At 38.6% G+C, this 12,935-nt stretch overlaps 1 protein-coding gene across 2 annotated transcripts in view; it reads right to left on the bottom strand.

The window, feature by feature from the left end:
* The window catches only part of LRRC28 (leucine rich repeat containing 28), a 173,600-nt gene that overhangs the window by 46,295 nt on the left and 114,370 nt on the right, over positions 1-12,935 (bottom strand). For both annotated transcript variants that reach the window (XM_059912595.1, XM_059912594.1), the window contains one exon: positions 1,696-1,798. In XM_059912595.1, the coding sequence (XP_059768578.1) occupies positions 1,696-1,798 (103 nt within the window). The remainder of the gene's footprint in view (positions 1-1,695; positions 1,799-12,935) is intronic.

Genomic DNA, 12,935 nt, shown 5'->3' with positions numbered 1-12,935 from the left:
ACTACCAAAGGAAGATGCAAATAATAATAAAAAGTGTAAACTATCTGCTAGTAATTTGCATATTCTGCCTTACTGTTTTCTCAAAGATTTGGAACTCTCATAAAATTCACTACCTCTGCTACCAGATACCAAGTCAACAATTAAAATATATCAAAAAAAAAAAAAAGGGAATTCCCTGGTGGTCTAGTGGTTAAGACTTTGTGCTTTCATTGCCGTGAGCCCAGGTTCAATCCCTGGTTGGGGAACTAAGATCCCGCAAGCTGTGCAGCTCGGCCAAAAATAAAATAAAATATACTATCTCTCTACTCTGCACAAACAGAACTTTCTGGCAGTCAGTAACATCCATGTCTAAACACCAAAGGAGAAGGCTCTTTATCTCAAGTAAGAGCTATTCTTTAATTGTGGTAGAGATTTTAATCATATTTCAGTGCAGTCTCTGAAGGCTTTGGTGCAAGAAAATTGCCTTCAGCCTTGGAGCCTGCTTGCATCATTCCGTGTATCTTGGTGATCGAGGGTATTTTACTCACCACTTGGAAAAATAAGGCTATATTATAGATCTTTTACAAACTCATTATGATTAATGAGTGAGTAGGATCGTAGCTGTCACATGATCAGCTGTAGAAAAATCAATGAGCTAAAAACTCCATTACATATTCTATTATCTATGCTTCATAGAAGGTTCTGGAATATATCTCTGGGTTTGTATTTCATCAGCCTATACAGGCACTGAGTTCATCTAGGGCTCTCCCAAGATAACAACTGTATAATTTTTCCTAGGGGAAGGCCACTAGGATTACCCTCTCTGGAGTAATCACTGCTCAATGCCCATCCCCCGGAGCCATGCCAGCAGGGGAATGGCTGTCGCTACACACAAGTTTATTGTCATCCCTTTCTTTGCGAGAACTACATACAGTATGAGCCAGGTTATGTAGGATGTTTGAAATTATAAGGAGAGAGTCAACATGCTCGCTAAGTACCCTCAAAGGTATTCCAAGTATCCTTTGGCTGCTTAAGTGAGGCCAGTCAAAAGCAGGTTCTGGCAGCTGAGTTGTCCTATGTTAAGCCCACGCCAGTCTGGGAACCACTTTAGGGTTGGTTCTTTCTTACTGCTATAGAAGGAGAAGCTGAAGCCATCTTTCTAAAAGCCTAACTGAGAATGAAAGATAATTCTGCTCTGAAAATAAAAGCCTATCATTTCCTATTAACTGAAACATCTGTTTTGGTTGCTAGAATCATGATTTGTATTGAGGGACTATTTCAAATGTTCAGCTCTAAATATTTCCAATTGGTACAGTCCTAGATACTAATGTAGTAAAATTGTCACTGCAATGGAGTGCAGAGAAAGAAAAGCTTTTACATTAATGCTGATTCCTCCAGTTTCTGTGACTGATACTACTGAGCTTATAATGGCATGCATAGATTAATTTTTCTTTTGACTGGAAAATAACAAACAACTTAACTGACCGAATTTACAGCTTACTAACTAAATTTGAAGTACAATACTCTAAATTGCTTGCTCAATATTCTTGGCTTTTAAGGGTATTTGGTTTAGCACGTTAAGCCCCAAAACAAAACTGAACAGGATTATCAAAAGTAGTTCATTTATTTTTGAGTTTTATCAGGACTAAATATTGAAGTAGAAACAAAGCTAGCAAAAGAGGTGAGTGACAGTATAAAATGTGAAATCAGCCTTACCCACTGCACCCGATGACTTTGTTGTACAGATAGGACGGCAAGCCTTTCAGATGAATGTTGTTATCCACGTACACATATTGTAGTTCTCGAGATCGACCTAAATCTGGATTAGAAAGAAAAGTGCTATAATTCCTATAAATATACACCAATATAATGTGAAACATAAAATTGAATACATAATATTAGAATAATTCAAATTTCTACTCTGGAAGAAAAAAATGTTGCAGATTTAACTAGGTGTGAAATTATCTCAGCTGTAATATGAGATTCTACATCAGAAAACATGACTATTGAAAAATTACTCAACCCACCTGAACCTTGAGCATTTAAGCTGTAAAATGAGTACTGGGAATGGAATATTATTAGATTTCCTTCCCACATAAAAATTCTATGGCTTTTAATAAACAAATTCTATTTATTTATTAAGTTTGTTATAGGTTATTTATTTAGTTTCATTTTTCTCCATAGGAAAAAGTGTTACACAAACTAAGTTGGCAGGTCAGCCTACTGTGTCTCACCTCCCCTGGGCAGAAAGATGGGAGGAGGGGTAAAGGAGGGCTAGGGATCAATCTGACCCTGGCTGGGCTGGGCCTCAGGAGCCAGGTGGATCTAGGAAGGGATGTAACTGCCCGTGGCTGCAGGGGGAGGAAGAAGCAAAGGGAACCCCAAATCCCAGTCCTCAGCGAGGTGTGAGGTACAGATGGATGGACAAGACCTGCAGGCCAGGAAGCCGGGATAGGAATGGGTTTGTACCAGGAATGGGAAGAGGTGAGAAAGGGAGCCCAAAGAGAATAATCTGCAATAGGAACAAGTATGCCAGAAAGAGGGAGAATCCAGAAGTTTCGCAGAAGTAGCCGGACAAGGGGGGAGCAAAGACTGGAGGAGGATTCAGTCAGGAAACAAAGCACAAAGTACTGAAGGTGATCTCTGGCCATCACAGGCAGCAGAGACACTTCCAAGTGCCGAGGTCATCCCTTCCTGTCTACTGTGTGCCCAAGATTGTTCGACCAGCTTTCCTTTCCACTCCTATCACTCACAGGGTAGAGCTATTTGTCTTCATCGTTACAGAGGCACAGAACAGAATCCTCAGTAGCCTTGCCAACCCTCTGCCTCCTGAAGTAAGAACATAATCTTTGAAAAGTTTTCAATCTCTGAAAAGTTTCAAACTATAATTCTGCTTGTGAAAATAGGAAATAGGCTGAAGGAGCTCTCTTTTTCCCCTGTCCTTCTACAGTTAGGAAAGACAAAGGCCCAGATAGCAAAATTAAGTGGTTCTTAAGCATATTTACATTTCAAAACAAAACCCATTTACCCATTAAGGACCTTTTAGGCACTATGGTAGGCCTTGGGGATTCAGATATGAATATGATATTGAGGACGGACATGAAAAATGATTACTGTAATACAATATGATCACTGCTATTAGAGAGGCTTGTATAAAGTCTCTCTGTTTCACAGATGGGTTCTGGACAATTTGTTACATTAAGTGGGAGGGGGATAATATAAGATTGAGGTAAGGAAGGGTTTGTCATGGAAATGGGTAGGAAAAGGTGAACATTACCTCCTCTTTTCCCTTACAAGTCCTGTCACAGTATTCTTGCCCAGGAATAGCATAGGGGCAAGTTACAAAAAGAGGAACCAAAATTGGCAGCACTGGGAACAGGCAACAAAAGCACTGGGAAGTGGCAACTCTTAGGGAGAAAAAAAAATTACTTGCCTACTAGCTAGAGATGCCCTTTCCCAGCGTGGTGGTTTTAATATATCTAACAAACAGAATAGGCAGAACTGCTGTGTGATTTTGTGATTTCAGAGTAAGTCACAAAAGGCATTGTGGCTTCCTCTTTGCTCTCCCTTGGATCGCTTGTTCAGGAAGACAACTCCCTTGTCATGAGGGCCCTCCAGCAGCTTTATTGGAGAGGAAATGAGACCGCCAGCCAACAGCTATGTGAGTAAACCATCTTGGAAGCAGCTCCCCCAAGCCCCAGGTCAAGTCTTCAGATTACTACAGCCCCAAGACTATGTAAATATCCTTTTCCTTCTCAAAGTTTTTCCCATTAATTTTAGCATTCATCAATGGGTCTTGTTTGCAACAATTATTACACAGTATTCATTTAGTGGTGATTTTCGATTACCATCTGTCTACATTTATTAACTGGAATTCTTCTGTAAGGAAGAGCCATCTCTTCTCCCCCATTTATTTATTTGATTTTTATAACAGTATGGATTCATGGATATTTATTTTATTGTAAGGACTAAAAACCCAATACCATTATCGTTCATTGTGGTGGTTAAAATGTTCCAGTTTTGGCAATTAGGAACACTTAAAATTGGTCCTTATGTTCTTTCACAAGTTTTCATCCTTTTTTGAGTATCACCATACTTTCCAGCACCACAAGACAGTCCCAGCTCAGCTTGTATTTTCCCTGCTGTAGCCCTGAAATCAATTACTTCTCCAAGGAGCCTTAATTCCTTTTAATAGGGTATGGTGTTTAGAAACCGAGATCTGAGTGCTAGGTGTGCTCATTACTATGGGAATGACATTGCTTCTAGGATCCCTAAGTAGAAAGATCTACAAAACATATGTAAGTATACTAATCCATGTATACATATACAACTATATTGTTGGAAATGTACCTTCAGCATAGATTCCTAGGAGTGGACTCGTTAGGTCAAAAGGTAAATACATGTGTAGATGTGTAGATTCTTTGGCATTTCCCTCCAGAGGAGTTACACCAATTTGCATTCCCTTCATCAATGTATGAGAGCATTGGTTTTCCCACAGTTTCACCAAGTTTTAAAACATGTTGTCTTATTTAAAAATTTCTGTCATTCTGAATTTGTATTTGTCTAATTATTAGTGTGAACATTTTTCAATGTGTCTGAGGGCCATTTTTACATAGTTTCTTTTTTGTGAATTGTCTGTTCATATCTTATGTGTCTGTTCTTTCACTTATTAGCCATGTGATCAGAGCCTCAGTTTGCACATATGTTAAATGGCATAATAGTGCCTAACCCCTCAACTTTACCAAGTTGTTAAAACTGAATGTGAAAGTAATCTGTAAAATTTAAATCACTACAGTTTTTTTAAGCATAAGAATACATAATTACCACAATAATATGTACTGCTACTTTAGTAAACATGTATAAACTTCTCTATTGGTATAAAAGGCTACAAATTTATAAAACATAGATGGAAAAAATATATATAGAAATATCAGAATCTATTTGCAATGAAAGAGTCCTCAAAATTACATTAAAAATTCCTATTTTATATTTTTTCACTACTTCTCTGACTGTATACAAATCCTTTCATCACATATAGAAATCTGCAGACTTTAAAGGCATATAGAAATGTTTGGAATTTTTAAAAAATTGAAACTACACTGATAAAATATAAATGAGCTCTGGTCTCAGATATGACTGTCAGAGCCTGCAGGGGTTTCAGGGAAAGATTCTTTACTTGAGTTTATGCAGTGGTAAGGAGTATAGCATACTAATTAATGGAGCAGGAACACACTCTCAGAGTCAGAGAACTTGGGTTTGAATCTTCATTCTTCTATTTACTAAATGTGTGTCCTTAGTTTCCTCATCTGTATAAAGAGAAAAATAATGCTGTCCCTTAATTTTAGTGAAAACTACTAACAAAGTTCATAAATTATCAAGCAGAATTCTTGGCATACAGCCTTCTCCAGTATATGGCAGTTGTTATTATTCTCATTATTAGTGACACATTTGGAAGTGTGGCCTACAGTAGAAGGCCAATTAAGAGAGAATTCTCTTTGGCGTGCAGCAAAAGGTACTCTTTTCTATACTTTAACTGCACAGAAAAGAGTTGGAGGCAACAGCCTCTAGAAACAGTGATTCATCTCCCTGAGCCAAGGACACAAAATGGGACATGACAGAGGAAACACCTCTCTCCTCTAATATACACAAAAGAGCTTGTGCAAATTAAATGAGGCTACATGCAAAGATCATAATACAAAGTTAAATAAAATTTGGCACTTGCTACTTCTTATATGGTTTAGTCCTCTTTCCTATCCTAGTTTTATAGGAAAAAAATGAAGAGTTGATGATTTTTAAAATGCTATTTGGTTTAGACCTTATCTCAGGTTTTCAATATTCCAAAGATTTCTGTTTATACCTCCTGAACAATTTGTGTGGGGAATATAATTTTTTATATATGCCCATAATGGAATGAACTATTTTCTACTGAAGCTGAAAGAAAACACGAATCAGCTGTGTTCAAATCTATTATACATTAGCCAGTATATTATCACACAGACATGAGTATTTAATACAAACATTTAAACTTTGCAAATAACACAATCTCAAATAGAGTAAGAAAAAGCAGTACTGAAATTACAAGATGTAGTGGGCTTTGGAGTCAGACCTCTGAAACCTGGCTTTCCAATTCAAATGCTCCAAGCCTGTTACCTCCTCTGTGAAATGAAGATAATAATACCTATGTCATGAGCTTGCTATAAAGATTCAGCAATGTATATAATGTCAAGCTTGGTCCCTTGCATAATAGTGGTACTCAATACATCTTAGTCTTTTATCTCTCTCTCCTGAATATAAAGTGAAGATCAGAAAACAGAGTGTAGGATTCTAAAGAGAACCAGGCAACCCTTGCTTTAGCTGACACAGCACAGCCTGCTGGCAAGGCTAAGACAACTAAACACCCAGCAAGGTCACAGGCTACACAGGCACGGCTGTGAGAGTGTGCTCTTGCCAAAAAGCCGTCAGCTGGCAAAACCCCAAGCACAAAGGAACGGCATTTTTAATCATAATGAGGCTGAAATATAAGTATTTTCTGCATGAAAAAGCTTTGAGCTATTTCTTCTATTCTTAAAAAAGAAAATCTTCACTCAATAATTAACTTTGGAAGAGACCGTTAATCTACTAGCTAATAAGCTGGTTTGCTTCTTCCTTCTCTTAATTTCAACGGACCAATAGTTTTCAATAAATATATCATGCAGTAATATTTTTTTAAGTTCCTGTGCAAAAATTGCTCAGTATGTGAACTATGTAAAGCAAGGAAGTTGTCCATCTGCAAAGATGCTAAAGCAACAAAGAACTTTTTCATGTGGCTTTTTAAAGTGGTGTACTGTGTCTAAAATGTTTCCCTTTTTTTTCTTCCAGACTCATAGATCAAAGTATTGTTACTTAAAAATTAGCAAAAGCTAACAGTCCTGCATAAACTCCAATTCTCTCTCTCTCTCTCTCTCTCTCTCTCTCTCTCTCTCCCTCCCTCCTTAAACTTCAAGGCCCCGGCATATGCAGTCCACATGGCTGAAGATGGAACAAAAACCTCCTGTGTGTTGAGGCTATTGCTCTTTTAACTGTAACTGTAAAAGCAAGCACAGAATGACAGCATGCGCCAGACCAAATAGGATGTTTACTGCACACTAACCAGCATGAAACTCATTTATTTTATCAAAAGGTGAATGATGTATTCTCTTCAACAAAATGATGGGGCAATAGAAACCACACATGAAAGCAATAGGCCAAAACAGGTTGTTTGGAATGCTCTATCAATGTAATTCCAATTATTGTGGTTCAATAAATCAGACAGATTATTAGTCACAATTACATTTTTAATTACTATAAAAACTGGGTTTCTTCACAATGAATTCAGGGTAATTTACAGTGTATTCCAAAATTATCTTTAAAACTAATTAAATTACCTACGTGATGCGTTTGACAAAGAGAACTTTTTGACTACTTATTCAGAATAATGAATTTTTTAGAGTGTTAGTTTCTCTAAATACACACATACACACACACACACACACACACACACTCCATTAAATCTTTTACATAATCATGTTCTTTCTGATCTATTCTACTTTTTTTTTTTAAATATCTTTATTGGAGTATAATTGCTTTACAATGGTGTGTTAGTTTCTGCTTTATAACAAAGTGAATCAGTTATACATATACATATGTCCCCATATCTGTTCCCTCTTGCGTCTCCCTGATCTATTCAACTTTTACCAAATAAGATTTCACAGTGAATTTAATAAGATACTTTACACACAGTAGATCAACTGTTAAATTAAAATAAATTGATTTTAATGAATTTGAATGACTGAAGGCTTCCTCTGCAGTTGGTTTAAATATTCAAGCATTAGCATCTCTACTTGTGTTGCACAGTCAAGTAATAAAGAAATTATTATAAGCAATGGGCAAGACACTGTGCTAGATGCTTAGGGTATAAGACGCAAGCTGTCCCAACCCTTTCTTACAGTCTAGTCAAACAATAAAAGTTTATATTGATTGTGTGCTTATGTAGTATTTAGGAGTGATAGAAGTGTTTTAAATCTTATTTAATTCTCACAAAAGTGCTATGAAGTAGGTATCAATATTACCCCATTACTGAGACTTAGACAAATTAAATAGCTTTTCTAAGCTCAAGATCATACAGCTATTAAATGGTAGAGCTGGAATTTAAAAGCATGCCTGCCTGCTTCACCATGACGTTAGTTAGGCAGCCTCCCTTAACAGATCATTTCCATATAAGCAGGGCACTCCCACATAATGTAGGAAGTGACACTACCTAGCAGGCTGCATGGGTGCAGTGAGCACCTGAGGACGGGCATGCCCAAGCATCCAGGTGTGATGTCAGGAGACACTGACAAGGAGATAAATATGAACAAAATATCCCTTTGCTTCTGTTAAAAGATGAGATAAGTGATGGGGTAGTTCTGACTTACAGGTTTAGGGCAGCAGTTGCAAGAAATACGAAGAATTCCTTCAGAGAAGATCCTAGAGAAGGAGCCTTCACGCTGACTGTTCCGCACAGGCTTGGGCATTACAGCAGCACACCTTCTAGGCCAGGGCAGCCAGCGCGGAGAGCAAAACATCTTCACTCTGCATCTTACCTTCAGCTCTTGCTCAGCTGGACTGGGACCTGTCCTCCCTCTCCCCAAATTTAAGAACTTGGCTGAAAACTAAGACTGACAGAAACTCCAGATTCTTGCTTTAAAGTCAACTGACAACATCTTCCAGACTTTGCTTGTACTGTACATTCTTGCCACTATTTAGAAAACCAAATTAACAAAAACTTTGCTGGCAAAGATTCTGCTCATGAATCTAGCCCTCACACTACTTATTTTTGTTTCACATCTGTACCTTTTTAAGAATAAGCAGCAATTCTTTTTTTAAATTGGTATCTGAGGAAAACAGGGTTCACTTTTTCATATTAATCACTGCCTACTCCAAAATCCTATTCCAAAACTTTGAGAAAAATATACATTTGTCCCTTTAAAGTTCACCTACTCTAGGTGAACTTTTCTCTTCATATATTAGCATAGTAAAGTCAATGTCTGCCCACACTGTAGAAGCCATATTAAATAATCCTGTTAATGCCTTAAGAAAACCTTAAGGCAAGAGTAAAGGCCTGATATGATAAAAAAAAAAAAATAAAGCAGAGGGGATCATTAAGACAGTGGAAAAAGTCAGATGAGTAAGCAGCACCAGGACGAAAAATTTTTGTTATAAATACTTGCAAAAAGATAGAGGTCAAAAAGGAGGACTGAACATCCATTTTCTTGAACAAATACACATTGCAGAGTTATAACTTTGCTCCTGAAATAGGGTCATATAAACTTTAGTTAACAGAATACTTCTCTCTCATTTCTTCCCACTACTAGCTTTTGAACCTTGTTTTCGAGCCTTTCTCTTCTCCTTTTTCATTATGCCTTTGATTAGAGACCTGCCCAAAAGTCTCTACAGAACACGATTTTAATGGCATGTTTGGGTCCTTCCTTGGAAAGCAGAAGATACTTCTACTCAAAAATAGGACTGGGGCTTCCCTGGTGGCGCAGTGGTTGAGAATCTGCCTGCCAATTCAGGGGACATGGGTTCGAGCCCTGGTCTGGGAAGATCCCACATGCCGTGGAGCAACTAGGCCCGTGAGCCACAATTACTGAGCCTGCGCGTCTGGAGCCTGTGCTCCGCAACAAGAGAGGCTGCGATAGTGAGAGGCCCGCGCACCGCGATGAAGAGTGGCTCCCACTTGCCGCAACTAGAGAAAGCCCTCGCACAGAAACGAAGACCCAACACAGCCATAAATAAATGAATAAATAAATAAATAAATAAAAAATAAGACTGATTCCAACCTCTGGGACTTCTGGTCTGAACCAGAAGAAACTTTTTAGCACTGAAACATATTTAAGGCTACAAACTTTGCAAACTATTCCCATTAAACAATGACCTCAAGGCAGTACTTCTTCAAGTACTTCAAATACATTCCATGGTTCAGTAAAGTACAGTTTACATGCATCTCTAAGTCTGAGATTAAGGAATTATTAATTGGTTTCCATCTGGTTTCCATCCTGGAGTTGAAGTTCTAATAGCTTCACTTTGTGGACTTAAATATTTCCTTACAAAACAGTAAACAGCAATTCTTTCCCTGACCTTCTAAGCAGATACAGAGAAAGCAGGAACGAGAAGTAATAGAAAAAACAAGTGTAGTTAAAAATTTGTGTCTTTTATATGCCATTTGCAACAAAAGAAGAGATTTCAGAATGGGTTTTGAAAATGCCTACAAGCTACTTTCTAAAACTGCACCAATACTTGGAATAAACTTTTCTTTTTTTCCCTACACAATGTATCCAGCTCCTACAAAGGAAAAACGACTAGAGCTACTACAAAAAATTGGAGTGGGGCTTCCCTGGTGGCGCAGTGGTTGAGAGTCTGCCTGCCAATGCAGGGGACACGGGTTTGAGCCCTGGTCTGGGAGGATCCCACATGCCGCGGAGCAACTAGGCCCGTGAGCCACAATTACTGAGCCTGCGCATCTGGAGCCTGTGCTCCGCAACAAGAGAGGCCGCGATAGTGAGAGGCCCGCGCACCGCGATGAAGAGTGGCTCCCGCTTGCCACAACTAGAGAAAGCCCTCGCACAGAAACGAAGACCTAACACAGCCATAAATAAATAAATAAATAAATAAAAATTAAAAAAAAAAAAAAAAAAATTGGAGTGATCTCCTGTTATGTGATAAAGGGACAGTTTTACATCTCTATCAAAGTTATAGGGTATAACCCACAGCAATAAAGGAGCTGTCATTTCACTCATAGCACACGTCCTTGGCACACAGAATAACTTCTCCTGAGAAAATAAATACTTCACTACTAGAATGTCCAAGAAACAACAATTCTGGGACTGATTAGAAACATAAATAATTACCCATTAGTAGGAAGCTGTTTTCTTGCTAACTTTGGGGTTTACTACATGGTAGTTTACACACCAGGATACTCCGTAAATCTCAATGTCATTTGTTCTTAGTTAAGAATTCATTCACTGTTTTCTAAATTAACACTCAAAAATTCCACCTGCCACCGTGGGTGCAACTTTTGTTTTCTTAAACTACAGAAGTTCCTGACATTGAGTTTAGCTGACACAGCACTTCCTGGGGGCGAACTAAAAAAATGCTCTTCCATAGTCAGTCTGTACATGGGCAACCTCACAGTACTTGTATCTATTATTCAACATTAAATAAGTTGTAAACATTACTGAATAATGGCTTATTAATTATGCAAGAGAAACCAGTAAACCTAGTAAAAAAGCCTTACAGGAAAAAACCCTTTTCTTTGTATTTTCCTAAATTTTCAGAAGCCCAGAGGTGAGTAAGATCTTTATGAGGTATTTAGTCAACAGAGCTATATTGAATCAACAACAAATATTCATGTTTCAAGGCCTCTATTAAATCTCATAGCATGAGGCTCAAGTGATTAATTTCCCCTCCTCCTCACTGACAGCAGTGGGAACAGAGCTTCTGTGTGTAGACTGATCTGTCATTCAGCTGTCATGGTATAGTTATAGCACGAACATCCTCCTTTCCTGATACAACTTTTCATCTTAAAAAGAACACAATCCACGAGTGTTAATGATTTTGATAGTATCACAAGTGATTTAAGTCATCCTTACTATAGCTTCTGTAGTCGCTTTTTGAAGAGGCTGTAATCTGACATTCCTTTAAAAAGCCCCATAAAAAACTGCTTTTCTCCTAAGTCAAAGTTCTTTGGCAAGAAACTGAATTCAGTGAGTAGCTCCCCAAAATAAGACTCCTACCTCCAATCACAGGCAGCGATATTAAAGCACCCATTTCATAAACACTCAAGTTCTACATTAGAATCATGGTTAAACATAGGAGCCTTCTATTTGAAAACTGTAGTTATGTGTATGTGTATACAAACTGTATCTTCTAACTACTGTAAAGAGGCATCCCTATATGCTAAGTTTCCAGGAACAGTTCAGTTCTCTGAGGAAAGGCAGTGCCAGCAGCTGCCTGCTTCATTTGACTCTGTCCTGCATAGTTCTTAGCATTAGACGGCTTTGCTGTATCAGAAAGGAGTTCAAGGAAGGGTTTCAAGTACACAAACTCCATGGAAGGACAGCTATGGACTTAATTATTTTCTTCCTAAAGACTTAACTGAATTCCCTTTCCAAATCCACCTTCAATGGTGTCAAAAACAAAAATCAAAAACCAAAATGAGACTGAGAAGATTGTTGATATTTCTGTCAGCTTCAATTTCCTCATCTTCATTGATTATGCTGTCTCTGCTCTTCTGAAGCCCTCTTTGGGCAACCTCATACTGTGGCTCTCTGGTTGTCCCACCCATTTCTTTACAAAGATCATCCAACCCAACAATATAGAAAGGCCACCAGTGCTTGTCTTGGCCCCCTGGCCCTTTACTCATGCTGTTCTCTGAGACCAGGGCAGAGCATTGCTTCAGGCAGTCTGTTTCTTTCTCACTGGATGATCTTCATCACCATCCTCTTGCTTGTATGTCTTTCTAAAGTAGAGTAAAGCCTGCCCACAGGCCTGTGTCCTGTCAGGGCTGTGAGCCTTGTGAGTTGAGATGGCACCCACGGGAGTGTGGAAGCTGCTTCCATATCTTGGGCTGTACACGGTCTCAGGTTTGAGAGTTATGGTGACCTTGAATGTTGGGAGGGACCCTCCTCAGAACTCAGTGCAGACCCTCTTGCCTCTCTTTGATAACATATTAACAAGTTCACAAGAAAAACCTCCTCTATCACAGAGGCAAGGCTTTGTGGGTGACAAGAAACCTGGAGATAGAAACTAACTTGTTAGGCTCTCCTTACCACTGAACACTGAGTGCTGAAGAAGGGATGTCCACTTCTGTAGCCGCAGCAGCACTCACCACAGTGCATAGAGAAGATGCCCCAGTACATAAGTGAAAGCAGAAAGCAGCCGGGCAAAGTGTAATGAAC

This window comes from Balaenoptera ricei, chromosome 2, assembly GCF_028023285.1.
Source record: "Balaenoptera ricei isolate mBalRic1 chromosome 2, mBalRic1.hap2, whole genome shotgun sequence".
NCBI lineage: Eukaryota > Metazoa > Chordata > Mammalia > Artiodactyla > Balaenopteridae > Balaenoptera > Balaenoptera ricei.
This window is presented reverse-complemented; position numbering and strand designations above follow the sequence as displayed.